At 53.3% G+C, this 25,507-nt stretch overlaps 1 protein-coding gene across 2 annotated transcripts; it reads right to left on the bottom strand.

Annotated features, from left to right (window-relative positions):
- Positions 1-6,072: 6,072 nt before the first annotated feature.
- On the bottom strand, positions 6,073-25,279 carry LOC120941729 (zinc finger protein 431-like). 2 transcript variants are annotated; one of them, XM_040355351.1, is made up of 4 exons: positions 25,182-25,279; positions 20,651-20,777; positions 18,995-19,093; positions 6,073-7,788 (listed from the first exon to the last, which is right to left on the bottom strand). In XM_040355351.1, the coding sequence occupies exons 1-4, from the start codon at positions 25,203-25,205 to the stop codon at positions 6,536-6,538; spliced, it is 1,503 nt and encodes a 500-aa protein (XP_040211285.1). In that variant the 5' UTR covers positions 25,206-25,279; the 3' UTR covers positions 6,073-6,535. The 2 variants fall into 2 exon arrangements, with proteins under 2 accessions (XP_040211285.1, XP_040211284.1); XM_040355350.1 differs by having other exon boundaries at positions 25,170-25,270.
- Positions 25,280-25,507: the final 228 nt, after the last annotated feature.

The raw sequence follows: 25,507 nt of genomic DNA, 5'->3' as shown, positions 1-25,507 counted from the left end.
AGTCCTCGGCCGTCTCGGGTCTCCTACAGCAGCCTGTGCAGTGTGCACAGTGTGAGGTGAGGAGTCGGGACCGGGTCATTACTTGGCGGGAATTGGGGGACTTTTTTGAATTCGGGGACACTCACTCCACGTGGTGACGGACGGCTGGGAATGCCGTCAGCGGGGGGCGGGAAAGGAAGCGTGGCCAGCTCCAATGGCTTCTTCGGCTGAATCAGCGGGGGGCGGGAAAGGAGGCGCGGCTAACACCCACGGGTTTCTTCGGCTGCACCAGCGGGGGGGCAGGAAAGAGGTGCGGCTAACACCCGCAATTCTTTCGGCTGCAAATTCAGACTTCAAATTTAGATTTCTAGCGATCCGCCCGGGGGCCGGATTAAAAGGTCTGCCGGGCCGTATACGGCCCGCGGGCCTTAGTTTGCCCACCTCTGGTCTACGGTGATATTTTATGAATACAGAAGACGGTCAGCGATCACGCAGCGTGCCCTCATGTTGGTAACTTCTATTATCACAGAACAGGAGGGGAGGAGGTCCAACACGTTTCGTGGTGCTCACGTCACTTTCTCAGGAATGACCACAAGCAGCAGGAAGTTTGTTGGACCTCCCGACCCCACCGTCTACAGTGATATTTTATGAATACAGAAGACGGTCAGCGATCACGCAGCGTGCGCTCATGTTGGTAACTTCTATTATCACGGCATAGAACAGGAGGGGGGGAGGAGGTCTGACACGTTTCGTGGTGCTCACGTCACTTTCTCAGAAATAACCACAAGCAGCAGGAAGTTTGTTGGACCTCCCGACCCCACCGTCTACAGTGATATTTTATGAATACAGAAGACGGTCAGCGATCACGCAGCGTGCGCTCATGTTGGTAACTTCTATTATCATGGCATAGAACAGGAGGTCCAACACGTTTCGTGGTGCTCACTGCACTTTCTCAGGAATGACCACAAGCAGCAGGACGTTTGTTGGACCTTCCGACCCCACCGTCTACAGTGATATTTTATGAATACAGAAGACGGTCAGCGATCACGCAGTGTGCTCTCATGTTGGTAACTTCTATTAACATGGCATAGAACAGGAGGGGAGGAGGTCTGACACGTTTCGTGGTGCTCATGGCACTTTCTCAGGGGAAGCATCACAAGCAGTGTCATGTTACTTGGAGCTTCCATCCTCAGTGTCGAAGGTGATATTTTATGAATACAGAAGGCAGTCAGCGATCACGCAGCGTGCGCTCATGTTTCGTTCGTTCTATTATTACGCCACAAGACGACGCCTTCTTGCAGTTTCCATTATTGGCGTCACGCCTGCTCAGCCGGCTTCTCCCAAACTTGGCAAAACTCAAATCTGGCAAGATGGAGGAGGAAGTTCACAGCGAGTGAGCGCCGACGTATATGTTGGCATAGAACAGGGAGGAGGAGGTCCAACGCGTTTTGTGGTGCTCACCGCACTCTCTCAGGAAAAGGACCACAAGCAGCAGGACGTTTGTTAGATTTTCCATCCCTAGGGCCTATGGTGATATTTTATAAATAGAGAAGACGGTCAGCGATCACGCAGTGTGCGCTCATGGCCGTAACTTTTATTATGGCATAAAATTGGGTGGGGGGGGGTCCGACACGTCACGTAGTGCTCACGGGACTTTCTCAGGGGAAGAACCACAAGCAGCAAGACGTTTGTTAGATCTTCCATCCTCAGTGTCTATGGTGATATTTTATGAATAGAGAAGACGGTCAGCGATCACGCAGTGTGCGCTCATGATCGTAACTTCAAGGATCACGGCATAAAATTGGGGGAGGAGGTGTGACACGTTTTGTGGTGCTCAAGGGCACTTTCTCAGGGGAAGCACCATCATGATACTTGGAGCTTCTATCCCCAGTGTCTATAGTGATATTTTATGAATACAGAAGACGGTTAGCGATGACGCAGTGTGCGCTCACGGTCGTAACTTTTATAATAATGGCATTAAATTGGGTGGGGGTGGAGGTCCAACACGTTACGTGGTGCTCACGTCACTTTCACAGGGGAAGCAGCAGGACGTTTGTTAGATTTTCCATCCCTATGGTCTATGGTGAAATTTTATGAATAGAGAAGACGGTCCGCGATCACGCAGTGTGCGCTCATGGTCGTAACTTCAAGGATCACGGCATAAAATTGGGGGAGGTGGTGTGGCACGTTTTGTGGTGCTCACTGAACTTCCTCAGGGGGAAGCACCAAAAGCAGCATCATGATACTTGGAGCTTCCATCCCCAGTGTCTATAGTGATATTTTATGAATACAGAAGACGGTTAGCGTTCACGCAGTGTGTGCTCATGGTCGTAACTTTTATTATCATGGCATAAAATTGGGTGGGGGTGGAGGTCCGACACGTTACGTGGTGCTCACGGCACTTTCTCAGGGGAAGAACCACAAGCAGCAGGAGGTTTGTTAGATTTTCCATCCCTAGGGCCTATGGTGATATTTTATGAATAGAGAAGACGGTCAGCGATCACGCAGTGTGCGCTCATGGTCGTAACGTCAATGATCACGACATAAAATTGGGGGGGGGGGGTCCCCGACACATTTTGTGGTGCTCACTGAACTTCCTCAGGGGAAGCACCAAAAGCAGCATCATGTTACTTGGAGCTTCCATCCCCAGTGTCTATAATGATATTTTATGAATACAGAAGACGGTCAGCGATCACGCAGTGTGCGCTCATTATTTAATTCTGGTTGGGAATAGTAACCAGGCCACTGCCCAGAACATGGGCGACCCGAGGCTGCGGCGTGCATTTCACTTTAAAAAGCAATATTGGACAAAAAAAAAAAAAAAAACAGACTACAGATTGATGTATATTGAAATGTATAGAACAAGCAAATCACAACTATCGCCTTCGCCTGCCTGGTAATACTAAAAAGAAATACATTTATCTGGAGGGAACATACACGAGAGAACCAAACACAGCTAACTCTCCTCCCCCTGTGATGTCACTTCCTGTATAAAATACTGATTTTCACTTTTTTTTTTAAAGGATAAGTTCACTTTTTTTTTAACCTCTTCACGCCTCCCACCCTTTAAGGGTTCAAAAAGCCAGGAGGTGGGCATTTGGGTCACGTGACCGCTGTCACATGATCAAAAAGCTCCCGATCGCTAATATGCATTGGGAGCTTTCCGTTAACCGCCGGTACGTGGTTTACACAGGGCCACATAGGTGTTCGGCGGATGTAAACAGGCTGAAAAATGCTATTTTTTTTGCAGGTAAAAAAAAAAATTTGCACTTTTTTTCTGCTATGGAGCCTACAGATTATTGCACCCACAAAGCAGCAGATCGTGGGTGCAATGTCCAGCTCCTGCAGGCTCTCAGGATGATTGTCTGCCTGTAATTTGTACAGGCAAGGCAGTTAGAGAGCAGGAAAAGCAGTGGACTATCTAAAGCGCGCATCAGCACCCAAGCCAGCAGCTGCATTGGCTGGCGGTACTTGTAGGCATTCACTCACAGGAAACGGAATGAATGACGCAGCCTTTTGGGCGGAACCCCCGCAGTTTTCAAATTGTGGCAGCGGGCGTGGGAAGAATATCCCCCACCCGCTGTCCCAGGGCTGAGAGTAGAAATATCAGTGGACTAGCTAGAGCGCTCCATCAGCACCCAAGCCGGCAGCTGCAATGGCTGGCAGTACTTGTAGGCATTCACTCACAGGAAACTGTGAAACAGTGACGCAGCCTATTGGGCGGAGCACCACTGTTTCTCTTCCGTTCATGGACGGACACAGCAGCCTTTGACCTTAGCGGATATAACCCTAAGGTCAAAGGCTGTTGTGTCCGTCCATGAACTCAGAGAAATGGATTTTACGGTGAGTACAAAAATCCTATTTTCTCTGCCGTTTATGGACGGACACAGCAGCCTTTGACCTTAGGGTTATATCCAAGGTCAAAGGCTGCTGTGTCCGTCCATGAACTCAGAGAAATGGATTTTACGGTGAGTACAAAAATCCTATTTTTCAATGTGTCACAGTGGGCGCAGGGAGAAGGTCCCCAACCCGCTGTCCCAGGGGTGAGAGCAAGAAGATCAATGTACAACCTAGAGCGCTCCATCAGCACCCAAGCCAGCAGCTGCAATGGCTGGCAGTACTTTTAGGCATTTACTCACAGGAAACAATGACGCAGCCTATTGGGCGGAGCGCCACTGTTTTCAACATGTTACAGTGGGCGCAGGGAGAAGGTCCCCAACCCGCTGTCCCAGGGGTGAGAGCAAGAAGATCAATGGACAACCTAGAGCGCTCATCAGCACCCAAGCCGGCAGCTGCAATAGCTGGCGGTACTTGTAGGCATTCACTCACAGGAAACAGAATCAATGACGCAGCCTTTTGGGCGGAGACCCACAGTTTTCAAATTGTGGCAGCGGGCTTGGGAAGAATATCCCCCACCCGCTGTCCCAAGGCTGAGAGCAGAAATATCAGTGGACTAGCTGGAGCGCTCCATCAGCACCCAAGCCGACAGCTGCAATAGCTGGCGGTACTTGTAGGCATTTACTCACAGGAAACAATGACGCAGCCTATAGGGCGGAGCACCACTGTTTTCAACATGTTACAGTGGGCGCAGGGAGAAGGTCCCCAACCCGCTGTCCCAGGGGTGAAAGCAGAAATATCAGTGGACTAGCTAGAGCGCTCCATCAGCACCCAAGCCGGCAGCTGCAATAGCTGGCGGTACTTTTAGGTATTCACTCACAGGAAACAATGACGCAGCCTTTTGGGCGGAGCACCACTGTTTTCAATGTGTCACAGTGGGCGCAGGGAGAAGGTCCCCAACCCACTGTCCCAGGGGCAAAAGCAAGAAGATCAATGGACTACCTAGCTGGTGCAATAGCTGGCGGTACTTGTGAGCATTAACTCACAGGAACCTGTGGATGAAGCATACAGTCTCTTAGGCAGAGCCCTGCTATTTTTAATTTGTGACATCGGGCATGGAGAGAAGATCCCCCCATCTGCTGTCCCTAAAAACTTGGAGGAACATGTAAAATGTTCCAAAGCTGAACTTATCCTTTAAACTGTTTGTTGCATCTGAGTGCTGTCCCTCCCCGGCGGCCATTTTGCCGCCACTTCCCGCCTACATGAACTCCAGCAATGGCTGCATGACGTTTTACGGGACGGGATTCCTGATGGCGACAACGGTGGGTAGCGTTCCAACGGCCACTTGTAGTCTCCATCCAAAGTCTGTGTGTGTGACAACGCAGGAGCACAACCGCGAGACAGAGAGAGAGCGCGTTGTCACCTTATAACAGGAAGTGCCCAAAACAAGAACCTTCAAGGCAGGATCACCGGGTACTATTTTACTAAAAGCAAATTTAAAAAAGACTGAAAATTCATATTTTTTTTAAAAAAAAATATACATAAATACGGTAAGGGTCTGAGATTTAAGGCCCCTTTCACACTTGTGCGACTTGTCCTGCGACTTGGGACTGAAAACGCACACCCCATGATTTCCAATGAGTACAGTTCATCAAGTCCCGGGCGACTTCAAATTAGTCCCTGCCCTACTTTGGTCCAACTCTGATGCGACCCGAGGTCCATAGACCTTAAGATCACACAGGCTTTATTACTTCAAGTCGCGTGACTTTCGGGTCGTACGAGCGTGAAACGGGCCTTCGTGATTGGGTTTACATCAACTTTAATCTGTGTAACATAACAAAAAAAAAAAAAAGATTAAAGACGTAAAACAAACCAGCTGTCACCCAGACCTGCCTAGAAAAAAAGGACGACGACTTTGGGGGTGCTTTAGGCTAACTGCATGGCGTGCTACGTGATAAGTCCTACATGGAGAGGGTGAGATCTGACATTGTTCAGGCACAGACACACGCTTCGGCACGTAATGCTGCGCCGGCACACGTCCTGCACGTAATGCTGCGCCGGCGCACGTAATGCTGCGCCGGCACGTCGTGCTTGTAATGCTGCGCCGGCACACGTCAATGCTGTGCCAACACATGTCCTGCACGTATGCTCTTCGGCACAGACACTTGTCCTTTACGTATGCTGAACCGGAACATGTTCTTTACGCATCTTCATCTGCGCAGACACGCGTCCTTTACGTATGCTCTTAAAGAGAAAAAAAATTCATCAATTCTTTAATAATCGGATTGCCGACCAACGAGAGGGACAATCCTCAGTCTCATAGTAAACCACAAGAAGCTCTACAAAAGCTCAGGAGGACCTTTGTGGTGCCAGAATCCTCTAAACCTACATCTCAATACCTACAGAAACTATAGGGTGATAGAAGTTCCAAAGGAGGGCAACGAAAGAATAAAAGAGTGAATATTCCAACGCCTGTTAGCAAAATCATTTGTGGAGAAGAAAACAAAAAACAAAATGCAATAAAGCAAAAGGTGTCCGATACGCCCGAGAGTCAGCCATGCACAGGGAAAGAAAGAAGGCAGCGTATTGGAGGTCAACGCCTGAGGGAATATTGGGGTCTATGGCGGTCCTCCCGCCGCGCCTCCCACTTCATTTTGTAGAAAGAAGCCGATCTTGCAAAGTGTTCTTTATATCATAATTGGGGAACACCTGGCCGACTTCATGGTTTAATCTTCTTCTGCACTTGCAGGCTCTGCACGTTATGCACCCGGATGTGAGCCAAGAGAGTCTCTTTCTTGTTGAAGCTCCTCTCGCACTGGTTGCACGGGTAGGGTTTATCTGGACCATGGTTGGCTTGGTGGGCCATCAGCTGCGTCTTCAGGAAGAAGCTCTCGTTGCACTGAGTGCACTTGAAGGGCTTAGTGTCTGTGTGCACTCCCTCGTGGGTGGCAAGAAGGGTCTTGTCGTTGAAGCTCTTCTCGCAGTGCCGGCACTTGAATGGCTTGGGTTTCAGGTGGCACTCTTCGTGTTCCACCAGGCTGTTGCGGTTAGGGAACCATTTGTTGCAGTGGCTGCACTTGTGAGGCTTCTCGCCGGTGTGGGTCCTCTTGTGGGCCACCAGGAGGGACTCGTCGTTGAAGTTCTTGTCGCACTGGTCGCACTGGAAAGGCTTGCCTTCCTTGTGGGTGTTGTTGTGAGCCGCCAGCAAGGACGGTTTGGAGAAACTCATGTCGCACATCGTACAAGGGTAGGCCAGCTTCCCGGTGTGGATTCGATGGTGGGCTTCCAATATTGACCTGTCGTTAAACCTTTTCTCACAGAAATTGCATTTAAGAGGCTTATCGCTGTCTTTTTGAGGGAGGCTGGAGGGACTGCCGCTGCTAGTGCTCGGCTGCGAGCTCGGCACTGGCTGGGCAACAGGGCTCGCGGCACGTTCAACACTTGTGTCGGTGTCCTCTGAGGTCCCGTTGACACTTGTGGTTGGAAGCGGCGTGGATTCTTCAGGCTCAGCTGCAGTGGGAGGTGCAGCTTTGGTGGGAGGTTGATTTTTCGCACCTTTGGATGCACTTTTGGTGGACTTGGAGTGTTTCCTGCGGTGCACGATCAGCTCAGACTTGAAACTAAAGGTCTGATGGCAGTCTTCACACTTGTGTGGTTTGTCCCCACTGTGCACGCGGAGGTGAGCTTCCAACGCCGAGCTATAGTTGAAGCATTTTTCGCAGTGCTGGCAGTAGTACTGTTTGCGCTCTCTGAGGTTTCTGGTGTGCGCAGGAGGAGGAGGAGGATCCTTAGTCTCATCCTTACTGGTCGAGTCCTGGCTCCGCTCTTCTAAATTTTTACTAAATCGAACCCTCTTGGAGGATCTTTTGATGGCTCCGTTCCCAGGATGGCTAAATGACTCCTTAGGCTCTTCTTGTGGCTTCTTTGGCTCTTCTTGTGGCTCCTTCTCTTTCAAGTGATTGGCTGTAGGATCTGTCATAAAACACAAACAGAAGAGGTTATCAGAAGAGCCTCTGAAGTTCATTTTATTTTACATGATTACACTATATGGGCGCCATCTTGTTTTACATGATTACACTCTATGGCCAAATATTTATGGGCGCCATCTTGTTTTACATGATTACACTCTATGGCCAAATATTTATGGGCGCCATCTTGTTTCGCATGATTACACTAGAAGGCCAAATATTTATGGGCACCATCTTGTTTTGCATGATTACACTAGAAGGCCAAATATTTATGGGCACCATCTTGTTTTGCATGATTACACTAGAAGGCCAAATATTTATGGGCACCATCTTGTTTTGCATGATTACACTAGAAGGCCAAATATTTATGGGCACCTACCACCACACCTCATGTATATGCAACCCCCTCCCCTCAAATTACCAAGTTTGGGTGTTTTCGGTGAAATGTACGGTTAATCCTACAGCAAACAAAAGACATTTTAGACAACTATGAACTTCCAAACTTGTGCTGTTTAAGGGGGAGGGGGGGGGGGAGACCCTTCTGCACAACTTCTGCTGTTCCTGTATGACTCTGCCATGTCTAGAAAGCCAGCTGAATAAAGATATGGTTTGACCAATTTGATGTGGAGGAACTCGAATGGGTTTGAGTGCTGACCTCAAGCCTTCTGAACACCCTTAGGACTAAAGGGGATAAAACCGGTCTTCTCATCCAACATCTTAATAAAGGCATGGTCTGACCAGTTTGGTGTGGAGGAGATGAAGTGGCACTGAGATGGCACTAATGAGGTGGCACTGATGGACACCGATAGGCTGCACTGGTTGGAACTGCACTGGTTGGAACTGATGGACACCGATAGGCTGCATTGGTTGGCACTGATGGTCTGCACCCCACCTCTGAGATGAAGAAGAAAAAAAAAAAAAAAGATCGACCGCCCCGATTTCTAAGCAACACCCGGAGAAAACCCCATATAGCTCGACCTCTACTGTACAGAGCCCTGACCTCAACCCTACAGAACACCTTCGAGATGAATAGGAACACTGTTCACGCCAGGTCTTTTTTTTTTGCGCCCAACATGCAAGTAAGCCAGGTCTTCTCACCCAACATGATTACCTGACCTCACAGATTATCCTTCAAAATCTTGTGGAAAGTCCTCCCAGACGAGTGGAGAATGTTAGAGTCACATAGGGGACAACTCCATAAAAACATGGTTTCAACACTTAGGTGTGGAGGAATGGAAGTGTCCTGACCTCAACCCTACTGAACACCCTTTAAATATCAATTTTGAGCCTGGTCTTCTCATCCAACATCAGTCCTGTCCTTGGAGGTTCATGATTAAAGAACTCTACCGATAGTGGTAATAGGGTTATCCCACTCCAGATATTGTACATATGGCCCAAAGGATGTGGGCACTCCTTCAAAAAATGGAGTCCAGGTGTCTCCAGTAAAAAAAGAGTCCTCCTCATACTCCATCAAAGACATTGGAGAGAATTGTACTCCTCCAGCCTTGTGGTAACAGTTTGGTGAAGCACCAGGAACTGCCTTGCTTTACCACTGCTGTTTTCTAACGCACTAAGTGTTAACACTGAGGGACGGAGCCGTGATGCCATCCACTGGGTTGAGTGTTACTCCTGGTGGAACTCTGACCTCTGACTTGTTTCTACTGCCAACCTCCAGTGACCTGGTCACTACTCATTCTGCTCTCAGAGAAATTCTGCCTGCAGTCTGGATTCCAGTGACCCTATAATAACTGGGTCTACCCTTCCGCTTCATATGGCAAGGCCACATCCCCTATCCTATCATGGATCTCTACATCTACTCTAGACTCTGTGGCCCAAATCCTCATAGATACTGGTGGCAGAGGCTGCAAGTACGCTTCAGCGCCATCCCCTGCAAGGCCCACCCCTGGCCTTAGAACAGGCAGAGTGCTTTGACCCTCTCCGACTCAAATTCAGCCTCAAGTCTATCTAGTCCTGGTGCAACTTTTCTTGGGGCACTGCAGTCCCCTATCATCCTCTCAAACCTTCAAGAGATTTATGTTTTTTTTTCATGTAGTACCGACTTTACGGCATTTGGAGGATCACCCTACTGCCTCCAGCCTTGGGTCTTTCAGAGCTCTTACAGCTGTAAAGTCCTTTCCACCACATCCCGTAATTCAAGGTTTTCCTCATCTATACGAATTGGAAGCACCCTGAAGGGTCCTGGGCCATACGACCCCATCCTGTTTTAGCTTTGACCTTAAATCGGTCAGTCAAACCATGGCAGAATTAGTTGGATCCCTTAAATAGGTTGTAAAGGTTAGTTTTTTTCACCTTCATGCATCATCCTGAGCCCCGAATCTGCTGTGCGCGTCCCCTGGCGTCCTCTTCTCCTATGAGTCTGGCTAGATTTGCTGGATTGATAGCAGCGCAGCCATTGGCTCGCGCTGCTGTCAATCACATGCAATGACGCAGTGCGCCGGGGGCCGTGTGATACAGTCGGCGGCTATAGCCATCGGCTGTATCACGGGAGCGCACCCGCAAGCCAACAACCTTGGGAGAGAGCTTCCCATGAAGGGGGTTAGCTGATGCGGGGAGGAGCCGAGACAGCCGCTGAGGGACCCCAGAAGACCAGGATCGGGGCCACTGTGTGCAAAATGAGCTGCACAGTGGAGGCAACGATTTTTTTTAGACTGGAACATTTAGTGTCCCTTTAAGAAGGATTTCTCCAGCAAATTGGGGAGAAACTAGGGGTGCGCATCTTTCGATTACAATTATCTAGTAAGCGATTTGATTCCGCGATGCATCGCGATTACTGATGTCATAGGTGTGCATGGAATATTGCATTAGGGTGTGCACCCCAAAGCTCAAAACGCACACTACCGATCACTCACAATGTTCATTCAGAAAGGGAAGGGGCCGGGAAATTACATATTTACTGGCCCCTTCCCCACTCCTAAGACCGTCCCCGCAGCAACAGCCGATAGGAGAGGTGGGAAGCTGGCAGCGCTGCGGGGGGAAAGATGTGAGCCAGGGCAGTAGGGGGAATCTGTGCTGCACAAGGTGATTAGGGTGTGCCTGGGCACATCTGGCAGACGCCTATGACTGACGCACTCCCACTTCCGCATGGCCTGCCTAGGCGGCCCTTCCTCCCTGAAATCTTCTCGGACACATCACAGGTCCTAAAAGATTGCCTGGCTATACAGGACAGCGCAGTGAGGCATGCGCCCCCCGGCTGTAAAGCTGCAAGCTGGATGCCCACATCAGTATTGCCAGCGCCATGGACAGGCGGGGGAGAGAATGGAGGGTTCGGGTGGCCATAACGCTGGATTGTGGGACAGGTGAGTAAGTGGAAGGGCGAAAAACTACGCTACCTAAAAATCTCCATATGCGACGCTTTAAAATTGTTTTTTTACGGTTACCAGGTTAGAGTTAGAGGAGGTCTAGAATTATTTCTCTGGCTCTGACAATCGCGGCGATACCTCATGTGTGGTGTGAACATCGTTTACATATGCGGGCGAGACTTGTAAACGGGAGGCCCGGTCAGAGGGGCGGAAGGGCATCATCCCGGGAATTGATTTTCCTGGTCGCATGCATCGATGCTGCATCGGGGACACGCGAATCGTGATGCATCGATTCATTTCGGCACCCCTAGGTTAAACTCCCGTTTAATGAAGCCTTTGGTACAGGTACCTGAAGCTTCGGGTTTTAGTTGTGTTGGCCTGTAACAAGCATCCAACTGCTGTACTTCATGGATCTGCTGTCAATACAGATGGGCAGAGCACATAGGTCAAGATAATGGGACAGCCACGTCCTTCCCGTAACGGGACAGCCACGTCCTTCCCGTAACGGGACAGCCACGTCCTTCCCGTAACGGGACAGCCACGTCCTTCCCGTAACGGGACAGCCACGTCCTTCCCGTAACGGGACAGCCACGTCCTTCCCGTAACGGGACAGCCACGTCCTTCCCGTAACGGGACAGCCACGTCCTTTCCGTAACGGGACAGCCACGTCCTTTCCGTAACGGGACAGCCACGTCCTTTCCGTAACGGGACAGCCACGTCCTTTCCGTAGAGCCACCGACTCGCCTGGCCTTTCAAAGGACGTAGTCTTTGGATCTACACTAGATACCACCTGAACGGATGCCACAGGAAGCCTAAACACAGGAGGTTCAGGAAGAGGTTGGCCAAGTCTCAGCCTTTTTTTTTTAATTTATATTTGTCATAGGGGCCCTAGGACCCCAGAGCCCGATTCAGGCAGCTAATAAGGCTTGGATTCAAAAACTGGCTAAGCCTGCTGATGAATTTTCTGCAGGAAGGTGTCCCTCCACTTCTGCAAGTGGCGAGCCGTTTGCGAGTCCTTCCAGATCCAAGAGTAAAGTCCTTCAGGCATTAAGACGCAGAAAGCACCCCCTTTGTGCCCTCAGGCTAATCTCTTGCCCCTGACATTTATCCTACACTCCTTTGTGCTACTGCACCTCTCCTGGTCCCCTTCTTCCAGACCCCGTTTTCACTCAAATGCTAGAGCTGGGCTACATCCAGACCTCCCTCTTGTCTCATAGAAACTCCTTTGATTTTTGACTTGTTAGTTTCCCATTAATACCCGGTACCCCTCAGTGCCCCCCCCCCCCCTTCTGCAGAGAAACGTTCTGTCTAGGAGCAGGCATGCCCAAAGTCCGGCCCGGGGGCAAATTGCGGCCCCACTGGTAACTTGGATATACATCTCTTTTGTAACCCCCCAACGAATCTCCGAGCATCGCACATTCAGAGGCTGCATTCATGGCAGTGGCGAGGGTTGCATTCATGGCGAGGCTGCAGATGGGCACCGGCCCTTATTTTGCTTCACAATTCTTTATTTAAAAAAAATAAAAAATTCCCCGAAACTTCCATTTTAACCACTTAAGGACCCCCTACCGACGATATACGTCGGCAGAACGGCACATCCACGTACGTGGCTCTTTAAGCCCAGCCGTGGGGTCGCGCGTGCACATGACCCAGTCCGGGGCCTCGCGGACCCGATCGCCGCTGGAGTCCCGCGATCGGTCCCCGGAGCTGAAGAATGGGGAGAGCTGAGTGTAAACACACCTTCCCCCGTTCTTCACTGTGGCGCCGTCATCGATCGTGTGATCCCTTTTATAGGGAATCACAATCTATGACATCACACCTACAGCCACACCCCCCTACAGTTAGAAACACATATTAGGTCATACATAACCCCATCAGCGCCCCCTTGTGGTTAACTCCCAAACTGCAATTGTCATTTTCACAGTAAACAAGACATTTTAAATGCCTTTTTTGCTGTGACAATGACAATGGTCCCAAAAATGTGTCAAAATTGTCTCAAGTGTCCGCCGTAATGTCGCAGTCACGAAAAAAATCGCTGATCGCCGCCCATTAGTAGTAAAAAAAATTATAAAATTGCAATAAAACTATCCCCTATTTTGTAAACGCTATAAATTTTGCGCAAACCAACCGATAAACGCTTATTGCGATTTTTTTTTATACGAAAAATAGGTAGAAGAATACGTATCGGCCTAAACTGAGGAAAAAAAATAATGTTTTATATATTTTTGGGGGATATTTATTATAGGAAAAAGTAAAAAATATTGAATTTTTTTCAAAATTGTCGCTCTATTTTTGTTTATAGCGCTAAAAATAAAAACCGCAGAGGTGATCAAATACCACCAAAAGAAAGCTCTATTTGTGGGGAAAAAAGGACGCCAATTTTGTTTGGGAGCCACGTCGCACGACCGCGCAATTGTCAGTTAAAGCGACGCAGTGCCGAATCGCAAAAACTGTCCGGGTCCTTTAGCTGCCTAAAGGTCCGGGTCTTAAGTGGTTAAAGTGAAGGTGCGTGTTATACACCAGATAACACACAGAGCTCATCCTTAGACTCTTCACCACAGAATTCGTGTTGGGCAGTGTATTAGTTTGCATTTAATTTTAATGGTTCAAAGAATGTCAGGCAAAATGGTCGGCCCTCACGCACGGTCACTATCAAATCTTGCCTTCTTTAAAAAGAAAGTTTGGACACCCGTCTTGGACCAGCCTCACCCTGCCAGGGATTTGAATCCTTTCTGCCACCCACGCACACCTGATACACTTTAGAGCTTAGTCTCTTGTGTTGGGTCCATGACCAGTCCCTGTGAAGAGGGTGAGCTTCTTGGATTCTAGTAGACAACACGTCCCTGAAGAACCGAACACTTCCAAGATCCAAACTGGATCTCAACAGATTTCAGTGCCGGGAACTATCCGTCACCTGGGCAGTTTACTTTTACTCCCTTTGGTTTTCGATTGAGACCCATTTCAGGAGGAGGGTTTGGCCTCGTCAGGCTCTTCAGCTCCTGGCAGTCCCCCAATTTCCTGGGCGTGAGGGAGGTTGTTTCTATGTTGCCCACTCCTCAGCTGGACCGATTTTGGACATTCCAAAAGTCGAATTTCTGTGTCCTTCTATGGACAAGAAAGGAAGCCGGAATTTTGTATTTACCAGTAAATCCTTTCCTTGGGAGTCCATAGAGGGACACAGACCCCAGCTATGGTTTTTGCTCATGCTTTGCAGTTTGCAACAAAATCCAGGTATCCAGGGGAGAACACCGGGAGTAGAAGGAATCCAGGGGAGAACGCCGGGGAGTAGAAGGAATCCAGGGGAGAACGCCGGGGAGTAGAAGGAATCCAGGGGAGAACACCGGGAGTAGAAGGAATCCAGGGGAGAACGCCGGGGAGTAGAAGGAATCCAGGGGAGAACGCCGGGGAGTAGAAGGAATCCAGGGGAGAACGCCGGGGAGTAGAAGGAATCCAGGGGAGAACACCGGGAGTAGAAGGAATCCAGGGGAGAACGCCGGGGAGTAGAAGGAATCCAGGGGAGAACGCCGGGGAGTAGAAGGAATCCAGGGGAGAACGCCGGGGAGTAGAAGGAATCAAGGGGAGAACGCCGGGGAGTAGAAGGAATCCAGGGGAGAACGCCGGGGAGTAGAAGGAATCCAGGGGAGAACGCCGGGGAGTAGAAGGAATCCAGGGGAGAACGCCGGGAGTAGAAGGAATCCAGGGGAGAACCCCCGGGGAGTAGAAGGAATCCAGGGGAGAACGCCGGGGAGTAGAAGGTATCCAGGGGAGAACGCCGGGGAGTAGAAGGAATGCAGGGGAGAACGCCGGGGAGTAGAAGGAATCCAGGGGAGAACGCCGGGGAGTAGAAGGAATACAGGGGAGAACGCCGGGGAGTAGAAGGAATACAGGGGAGAACGCCGGGGAGTAGAAGGAATACAGGGGAGAACGCCGGGAGTAGAAGGTATCCAGGGGAGAACGCCGGGGAGTAGAAGGAATACAGGGGAGAACGCCGGGAGTAGAAGGTATCCAGGGGAGAACGCCGGGAGTAGAAGGAATCCAGGGGAGAACGCCGGGAGTAGAAGGAATCCAGGGGAGAACGCCGGGAGTAGAAGGAATCCAGGGGAGAACGCCGGGGAGTAGAAGGAATCCAGGGGAGAACGCCGGGGAGTAGAAGGAATCCAGGGGAGAACCCCGGGGAGTAGAAGGAATCCAGGGGAGAACGCCGGGAGTAGAAGGAATCCAGGAGAGAACGCCGGGGAGTAGAAAGAATCCAGGGGAGAACGCCGGGGAGTAGAAGGAATCCAGGAGAGAACGCCGGGGAGAAGAAGGAATCCAGGGGAGAACGAGGGGGGGGTAGAAGGAATCCAGGGGAGAACCCCGGGGACTAGAAGGAATCCAGGGGAGAACACCGGGGAGTAGAAGGTATCCAGGGGAGAACGCCGGGGAGTAGAAGGAATACAGGGGAGAAGGCCGGGGAGTAGAAGGTATCCAGGGGAGAACGCCGGGGAGTAGAAGGAATCCAGGGGAGAACGCCGGGGAGTAGAAGGAATCCAGGGGAGAAGGCCGGGGAGTAGAAGGTATCCAGGGGAGAACGCCGGGGAGTAGAAGGAATCCAGGGGAGAACGCCGGGGAGTAGAAGGAATCCAGGGGAGAACGCCGGGGAGTAGAAGGAATCCAGGGGAGAACGCCGGGGAGTAGAAGGAATGCAGGGGAGAACCCCGGGGAGTAGAAGGAATCCAGGGGAGAACGCCGGGAGTAGAAGGAATCCAGGAGAGAACGCCGGGGAGTAGAAGGAATCCAGGGGAGAACGCCGGGGAGTAGAAGGAATCCAGGAGAGAACGCCGGGGAGTAGAAGGAATCCAGGGGAGAACGCCGGGGAGTAGAAGGAATCCAGGGGAGAACGCCGGGAGTAGAAGGTATCCAGGGGAGAACGCCGGGGAGTAGAAAGAATCCAGGGGAGAACGCAGGGAGTAGAAGGAATCCAGGGGAGAACGCCGGGGAGTAGAAGGAATCCAGGAGAGAACGCCGGGGAGAAGAAGGAATCCAGGGGAGAACGAGGGGGGGGTAGAAGGAATCCAGGGGAGAACCCCGGGGACTAGAAGGAATCCAGGGGAGAACACCGGGGAGTAGAAGGTATCCAGGGGAGAACGCCGGGAGTAGAAGGTATACAGGGGAGAAGGCCGGGGAGTAGAAGGTATCCAGGGGAGAACGCCGGGGAGTAGAAGGAATCCAGGGGAGAACGCCGGGGAGTAGAAGGAATCCAGGGGAGAACGCCGGGGAGTAGAAGGAATCCAGGGGAGAACGCCGGGGAGTAGAAGGAATCCAGGGGAGAACGCCGGGGAGTAGAAGGAATCCAGGGGAGAACGCCGGGGAGTAGAAGGAATCCAGGGGAGAACGCCGGGAGTAGAAGGAATCCAGGGGAGAACGCCGGGGAGTAGAAGGAATCCAGGGGAGAACGCCGGGGAGTAGAAGGTATCCAGGGGAGAACGCCGGGGAGTAGAAGGAATCCAGGGGAGAACGCCGGGGAGTAGAAGGAATCCAGGGGAGAACGCCGGGGAGTAGAAGGAATCCAGTCCAGGGGAGCAGAAGGAATCCAGTCCAGAGGAGCACGCTGGGATTAGGAGAAGCTATCCGGGGTTGACTCACAATTTCCTGTTTGACAATGTCTGATCATCCTGCAGGTGGCAGTATAACCCAACAGTATCGGAATTCCTTTGTCCCTCAATGAACCCTCCACATTCCGTGCAGAGTATCCGACATCTAATGACCATCCTAAAGCAGAACTCCGGGCAGAATCGGTCAGCCAGCCAAGTGATTACATCTTATTTCTTTACAGTGTTCCTGAGATTCGGCACCATGGTCTCCACCGCAAGAATGTCCGCTATTCGTTAGGATCAGGACATCATGTGACTTCCCTGGCCAATGGGCACCCCGAGGACCCTCAACACACATTACGATGCAACCGTTATATTTATACTGCCTCCCTGTGGTGGATGGAAAGAATACATTCTACAACCTAATGTCAGTGGGAGGAATAGTGTCCCATCATTGTTGTCAGTGGGAGGAATAGTGTCCCATCATTGATGTCAGTGGGAGGAATAGTGTCCCATCATTGATGTCAGTGGGAGGAATAGTGTCCCATCATTGGTGTCAGTGGGAGAAATAGTGTCCCATCATTGGTGTCAGTGGGAGGAATAGTGTCCCATCATTGGTGTCAGTGGGAGGAATAGTGTCCCATCATTGGTGTCAGTGGGAGGAATAGTGTCCCATCATTGGTGTCAGTGGGAGGAATAGTGTCCCATCATTGGTGTCAGTGGGAGGAATAGTGTCCCATCATTGGTGTCAGTGGGAGGAATAGTGTCCCATCATTGGTGTCAGCGGGAGGAATAAAGTCCCATCATTGGTGTCAGGGGGGGGAATAGTGTCCCATCATTGGTGTCAGTGGGAGGAATAGTGTCCCATCATTGGTGTCAGTGGGAGGAATAGTGTCTCATCATTGGTGTCAGTGGGAGGAATAGTGTCTCATCATTGGTGTCAGTGGGAGGAATAGTGTCCCATCATTGGTGTCAGTGGGAGAAATAGTGTCCCATCATTGGTGTCAGTGGGAGGAATAGTGTCCCATCATTGGTGTCAGTGGGAGGAATAGTGTCCCATCATTGGTGTCAGCGGGAGGAATAGTGTCCCATCATTGGTGTCAGGGGGGGGAATAGTGTCCCATCATTGGTGTCAGGGGGGGGAATAGTGTCCCATCATTGGTGTCAGGGGGGGGAATAGTGTCCCATCATTGGTGTCAGTGGGAGGAATAGTGTCCCATCATTGGTGTCAGTGGGAGGAATAGTGTCTCATCATTGGTGTCAGTGGGAGGAATAGTGTCCCATCATTGGTGTCAGTGGGAGGAATAGTGTCCCATCATTGGTGTCAGTGGGAGGAATAGTGTCCCATCATTGGTGTCAGTGGGAGGAATAGTGTCCCATCATTGGTGTCAGTGGGAGGAATAGTGTCCCATCATTGGTGTCAGTGGGAGGAATAGTGTCCCATCACTGGTATCAGTGGGAGGAATAGTGTCCCATCATTGGTATCAGTGGGAGGAATAGTGTCCCATCATTGGTGTCAGTGGGAGGAATAGTGTCCCATCATTGGTATCATTAGGAGGAATAGTGTCCCATCATTGGTGTCAGTGGGAGGAGTTGTGTCCCATCATTGGTGTCAGTGGGAGGAGTTGTGTCCCATCATTGGTGTCAGTGGGAGGAATAGTGTCCCATCATTGGTGTCAGTGGGAGGAATAGTGTCCCATCATTGGTGTCAGTGGGAGGATTGGTGCCCCATCATTGGTGTCAGTGGGAGGAATAGTGTCCCATCATTGGTGTCAGTGGGAGGAATAGTGTCCCATCATTGGTGTCAGTGGGAGGAATAGTGTCCCATCATTGGTGTCAGTGGGAGGAATAGTGTCCCATCATTGGTGTCAGTGGGAGGAATAGTGTCCCATCATTGGTGTCAGTGGGAGGAATAGTGTCCCATCATTGGTGTCAGTGGGAGGAATAGTGTCCCATCATTGGTGTCAGTGGGAGGAATAGTGTCCCATCATTGGTGTCAGTGGGGGGAATAGTGTCCCATCATTGGTGTCAGTGGGAGGAGTTGTGACCCATCATTGGTGTCAGTGGGAGGAATAGTGTCCCATCTTTGTTGTCAATGGGAGGAATAGTGTCCCATCATTGGTGTCAGTGGGAGGAGTTGTGACCCATCATTGGTGTCAGTGGGAGGAGTTGTGACCCATCACTGGTGTCAGTGGGAGGAGTTGTGTCCCATCATTGGTGTCAGTGGGAGGAGTTGTGACCCATCATTGGTGTCAGTGGGAGGAGTTGTGCCCCCAGAACTATTAATAAAACAATCAGATGGAGAGGATGTTCGTACCTTCATGATTGGGGGGTTCAGGTGATTTCTGGGCCACCGTCTCGCTGGCGGCCTTATTGCTGTGTTGCGGCCATGACAGGATGATGGGAACCTTCAACCCTGAGAGGAAAAAGCGAGAGACAGAAGAGATGAGGACCGGAGATAATCCGCCAGATTTGTTGCCTCTGAACACTCCACAGACATACAGAGCAGCCGGAAAGTATTCACAGAACTTCACTTCTTCCACAGTTTGTTCGAAATCTTTACAAATGTATTAAAGGAAAAAAATCCAATGTACACAGGCCCCTCCCATGTACACAGGCCCCTCCCATGTACACAGGCCCCTCCCATGTACACAGGCCCCTCCCATGTACACAGGCCCCTCCCATGTACACAGGCTCCTCCCATGTACACAGGCTCCTCCCATGTACACAGGCCCCTCCCATGTACACAGGCCCCTCCCATGTACACAGGCTCCTCCCATGTACACAGGCCCCTCCCATATACACAGGCCCCTCCCATGTACACAGGCATCACAGGCTCCTCCCATGTACACAGGCATCACAGACTCCTCCCATGCACACAGACTCCTCCCATGCACACAGACTCCTCCCATGCACACAGACTCCTCCCATGCACACAGACTCCTCCCATGCACACAGACTCCTCCCATGCACACAGACTCCTCCCATGCACACAGACTCCTCCCATGCACACAGACTCCTCCCATGCACACAGACTCCTCCCATGCACACAGACTCCTCCCATGCACATGAAACAGAATGCACCCAAGCTCAATTTTAAATGCCATGGCAAAGCCTGCGATATTTATGCACATGGGGAGGAGCCCGCCAGGCACACGGGGAGGAGCCCGCCGTACCCAGGCACACGGGGAGGAGCCCGCCGTACCCAGGCACACGGGGAGGAGCCCGCCGTACCCAGGCACACGGGGAGGAGCCCGCCGTACCCAGGCACAGGGGGAGGAGCCCGCCATACCCAGGCACACGGGGAGGAGCCCGCCATACCCAGGCACATGGGGAGGAGCCCGCCATACCTATGCACATGGGGAGGAGCCTGCCAGGCACATGGGGAGGAGCCTGCCAGGCACACGGGGAGGAGCCCGCCGTACCCAGGCACACGGGGAGGAGCCCGCCGTACCCAGGCACACGGGGAGGAGCCCGCCGTACCCAGGCACACGGGGAGGAGCCCGCCGTACCCAGGCACACGGGGAGGAGCCCGCCGTACCCAGGCACAGGGGGAGGAGCCCGCCATACCCAGGCACACGGGGAGGAGCCCGCCATACCCAGGCACATGGGGAGGAGCCCGCCATACCTATGCACATGGGGAGGAGCCTGCCAGGCACATGGGGAGGAGCCTGCCAGGCACACGGGGAGGAGCCTGCCAATCTTCTCTCACGGTGTCATTATTGGGGATGTTTGTAGAGTTTTGAGGAAAATAATGAATTTAATCCATTTTTGGAATACGGCTGGAACATAAAATGTGGAAAAAGTGAAGCGCTGTGAATACTTTCCGGATGCGCTGTACGCTCTACAGACACACTGGGAAGGGGGAGGGGTGAAGGGGGAGGGGGTGTGAAGGGGGAGGGGCTACCCGACAGGAGAACCTGTAAAGAAGCAGAAAACTCTCCTCCCATTGGTGGATGAGACGTGGACTTGCCTAGATAGATGAAATGTTCGTAGTTTTCCTTCATCACCTCCATGTAGAGCGTCCTCTGCTGGTCACTGAGCATCTCCCACTCTTCCCCCGAGAAGACAATGGCAACATCGTCAAATGTGATTGGGTCCTGCAATAAAGAAGAAGAGCAGTTAGTGGGGGGGGGAGGGGTCACCTGCGTGTTCTTAGGCCGACGCCCCCAGGACACGTCACACACACCAGAAGGCCTCAGGAAAGCCGCTCAAAGCACTCCACCATTGCATGCAGGCGCAGTGAGGCGCAGGGGGCGGGGTCTGTGCCGGGCAGTCTGACAGGTCTCCTCCCATTCTTCCTCTCTGAATACATTACTGCTCCGTTCATGTGGGGGAGATAGGATATTACCACTGCTACGTCAGAGGGTCCGGCCCTGCCGCGGTCCCCCCAACCACAGGTCCCCCCCAACCTCCTCTGACGCAAACCCCCCCAACCTCCCACTCTGCCGCAGAGCCTCCCCCAGCCTCCCACTCTGACGCAGACCCCCCCCCCCCCACAACTCCGCCACAGGTCCCTCCAACCTCCCCCCCCCAACCTCTGCCGCAGACCCGCCCCAACCTCACCACAGCCCCTCCAACCTCTGCCGCAGACCCCCCCCAAACCCTGACACAGGCCCCCCCAACCTCCGACCCCGCCACAGGTCCCCCCAACCTCTGACCCCGCCACAAGCCCCCCCAACCTCTGACTGCCTCCGACCCCCCCCCCCCCCCAACCTCTGACTCTGCTTCAGACCCCCCCCAACCTCGCCACAGCCCCCTCTGACTCTGCCGCAGACCCCCCCAAACCTCCAACCCCACCACAGGTCCCCCCAACCTCCGACTCTGCTGCAGACCCTCCCCAACCTCCGACCCCGCCACAGGTCCTCCAAACTCCGCCACAGGCCCCCCCAATATCTGACCCCGACACAGGTCCCCCCAACTCCGCCACAGGTCCCCCCAACCCCGCCACAGGTCCCCCCAACCTCCGACCCCGCCACACGCCCCCCCAACCTCTGACTGCCTCCGCCCCCCCCCCCCCAACAGGCCCCCCAACCTCTGACTCTGCTGCAGACCCTCCCCAACCTCCAATCCTGCCACAGGTCCCCCCAACCTCCGACCCCGCCACAGGTCCCCCCAACAGCCCTCCCGACCCCGCCACAGGTCCTCCAAACTCCGCCACAGGCCCCCCCAACATCCGACCCCGCCACAGGTCCCCCCAATATCTGACCCCGACACAGGTCCCCCCAACTCCGCCACAGGTCCCCCCAACCTCCGACCCCGCCACACGCCCCCCCAACCTCTGACTGCCTCCGACCCCCCCCCCCCCCCCCAACCTCTGACTCTGCTGCAGACCCTCCCCAACCTCCAATCCTGCCACAGGTCCCCCCAACATCCGACCCCGCCACAGGTCCCCCCAACAGCACTCCCGACCCCGCCACAGGTCCTCCAAACTCCGCCACAGGCCCCCCCAACATCCGACCCCGCCACAGGTCCCCCCAACAGCCCTCCCAACCCCGCCACAGGCCCCCCCAACATCTGACCCCGCCACAGGTCCCCCCAACAGCCCTCCCGACCCCGCCACAGGTCCCCCCAATATCTGACCCCGACACAGGTCCCCCCAACTCCGCCACAGGTCCCCCCAACCCCGCCACAGGTCCCCCCAACCTCCGACCCCGCCACACCCCCCCCCAACCTCTGACTGCCTCCGACCCCCCCCCCCCCCCCCAACAGGCCCCCCAACCTCTGACTCTGCTGCAGACCCTCCCCAACCTCCAATCCTGCCACAGGTCCCCCCAACATCCGACCCCGCCACAGGTCCCCCCAACAGCCCTCCCGACCCCGCCACAGGTCCTCCAAACTCCGCCACAGGCCCCCCCAACATCCGACCCCGCCACAGGTCCCCCCAACAGCCCTCCCGACCCCGCCACAGGCCCCCCCAACATCTGACCCCGCCACAGGTCCCCCCAACAGCCCTCCCGACCCCGCCACAGGCCCCCCCAACATCTGACCCCGCCACAGGTCCTCCAAACTCCGCCACAGGCCCCCCCAACATCCGACCCCGCCACAGGTCCCCCCCAACAGCCCTCCCGACCCCGCCACAGGTCCTCCAAACTCCGCCACAGGCCCCCCCAACATCCGACCCCGCCACAGGTCCTCCAAACTCCGCCACAGGCCCCCCCAACATCTGACCCCGCCACAGGTCCCCCCAACAGCCCTCCCGACCCCGCCACAGGTCCTCCAAACTCCGCCACAGGCCCCCCCAACATCCGACCCCGCCACAGGTCCCCCCAACAGCCCTCCCGACCCCGCCACAGGTCCTCCAAACTCCGCCACAGGCCCCCCCAACATCCGACCCTGCCACAGGTCCCCCCAACAGCCCTCCCGACCCCGCCACAGGTCCTCCAAACTCCGCCACAGGCCCCCCCAACATCCGACCCCGCCACAGGTCCCCCCAACAGCCCTCCCAACCCCGCCACAGGCCCCCCCAACATCCGACCCCGCCACAGGTCCCCCCAACAGCCCTCCCGACCCCGCCACAGGTCCTCCAAACTCCGCCACAGGCCCCCCCAACATCCGACCCCGCCACAGGTCCCCCCAACAGCCCTCCCAACCCCGCCACAGGCCCCCCCAACATCTGACCCCGCCACAGGTCCCCCCAACAGCCCTCCCGACCCCGCCACAGGTCCTCCAAACTCCGCCACAGGCCCCCCCAACATCCGACCCCGCCACAGGTCCCCCCAACAGCCCTCCCAACCCCGCCACAGGCCCCCCCAACATCTGACCCCGCCACAGGTCCCCCCAACAGCCCTCCCGACCCCGCCACAGGTCCTCCAAACTCCGCCACAGGTCCCCCAAACATCCGACCCCGCCACAGGTCCTCCAAACTCCGCCACAGGCCCCCCCAACATCCGACCCCGCCACAGGTCCCCCCAACAGCCCTCCCGACCCCGCCACAGGTCCTCCAAACTCCGCCACAGGCCCCCCCAACATCCGACCCCGCCACAGGTCCCCCCAACAGCCCTCCCAACCCCGCCACAGGCCCCCCCAACATCCGACCCCGCCACAGGTCCCCCCAACTCCGCCACGGGTCCCCCCCAGCCACCAGACGACGATATAAGGGGGTATCAGTGGGGGAGGGGTGATCGGTGTATATTGGAGGGGGGTGATATAGTGGGATATATATATATATATATATATATATAGAGGGGGAAGGGGAGATGTATACAGATGGTATATATAGTGTATATATAGAGGGGGTGATATATTGGGGTATATATAGGGGGGGAGATGTATACAGATGGTGTATATTGGGTGGTGATGACACTTCCTATGGGGGGGGGGGTGATATATTGGAGTGTATATAGATATATAGAGAGGGTATGGGGGTGAGATGTATACAGGTCGGAGTATATAATGTATGTTGGGGGGGTAGACGGGGCAATATATTGGGGGGTGTATACAGATCGGAGTGTATGATGGGGGGGGGGTGATATATTGCGGATATATATACAGATCGGAGCGTATATAGATATATATAGAGGGGGGATGGGGGTGAGATGTATACAGATCGGAGCGTATATAGATATATATAGAGGGGGGATGGGGGTGAGATGTATACAGATCGGAGTGTATATAGATATATATAGAGGGGGGATGGGGGTGAGATGTATACAGATCGGAGTGTATATAGATATATATAGAGGGGGGATGGGGGTGAGATGTATACAGATCGGAGTGTATATAGATATATATAGAGGGGGGATGGGGGTGAGATGTATACAGATCGGAGTGTATATAGATATATATAGAGGGGGGATGGGGGTGAGATGTATACAGATCGGAGTATATAACGTATGATGGGGTGATATATTGCGGAGATGTATACAGATCGGAGTATATAGTGTATGTTGGGGGGGGGTGGGGAGATGTATACAGATGGTATATGTTGGGGTGTATATATAGAGGGGGTGATAAATTGGGGTGTATATAGATATATATAGTGGGGGATGGGGGGTGAGATGTATACAGGTCGGAGTATATAATGTATGTTGGGGGGGTAGACGGGGCAATATATTGGGGGGTGTATACAGATCGGAGTGTATATAGATATATATAGAGGGGGGATGGGGGTGAGATGTATACAGGTCGGAGTATATAATGTATGTTGGGGTGTATAGAGGAGGATGTATATATATTGGGGTGAGATGTATACAGATCGGAGTATATAACGTATGATGGGGGGTGATATATTGCGGAGATGTATACAGATCGGAGCGTATATAGATATATATAGAGGGGGGATGGGGGTGAGATGTATACAGGTCGGAGTATATAACGTATGATGGGGTGATATATTGCGGAGATGTATACAGATCGGAGTGTATATAGATATATATATATGGAGGGGTGAGACGTATACAGATGGTATATACCGGGCGGTGATGACGCGTCCTATGTGGGGGGATTGTCTATCGGAGGGGGGGGTGGACGGGTAACGATCGGTAACACACCGCGGGACTCACCCGGCTCTCGGTAGTTCCGGCCATGTCTCGGCGGGTGAGGAGGGCGGAGCTGATCAGACACACAGACAAGATGGCGGCCTCCAGGAAGTGATGTCACCGGGAGAAGGAGGGGGAGGAGCACGGCGGGGGGGCGGGGACACAGGAACACTGAACGAACTCTCCGCCCCTCCCTAGCCAATCAGGTAGTGAACGCGCTGTAGCTCCGCCCCCCCCCCCCAGTGCTGGGTTATCCCGCATGGAGGGGGAGGGGAGGTCCTCAGAGTAACACGTGACCCACATGTCTGAATGTATATCGCTCTCCTATACCATAGAGGTGTCGGGTCTCT

The sequence above is a fragment of the Rana temporaria genome, chromosome 5 (genome assembly GCF_905171775.1).
Source record: "Rana temporaria chromosome 5, aRanTem1.1, whole genome shotgun sequence".
NCBI classification, from domain to species: domain Eukaryota; kingdom Metazoa; phylum Chordata; class Amphibia; order Anura; family Ranidae; genus Rana; species Rana temporaria.
This window is presented reverse-complemented; position numbering and strand designations above follow the sequence as displayed.

Bases quoted from the DNA above. Each gene is read 5' to 3' on its own strand.
- LOC120941729 (XM_040355350.1), bottom strand. From the start codon at position 25,205: ATGGCCGGAACTACCGAGAGCCGGGTGAGTCCCGCG. The intron at 20,778-25,169 runs GTGTGTTACCGA...TCTTTATTGCAG, and splicing joins AGAGCCGGGTGAGTCCCGCG to GACCCAATCACATTTGACGA. The intron at 7,789-18,994 runs GTACGAACATCC...GTTTTATGACAG, and splicing joins TGAACCCCCCAATCATGAAG to ATCCTACAGCCAATCACTTG.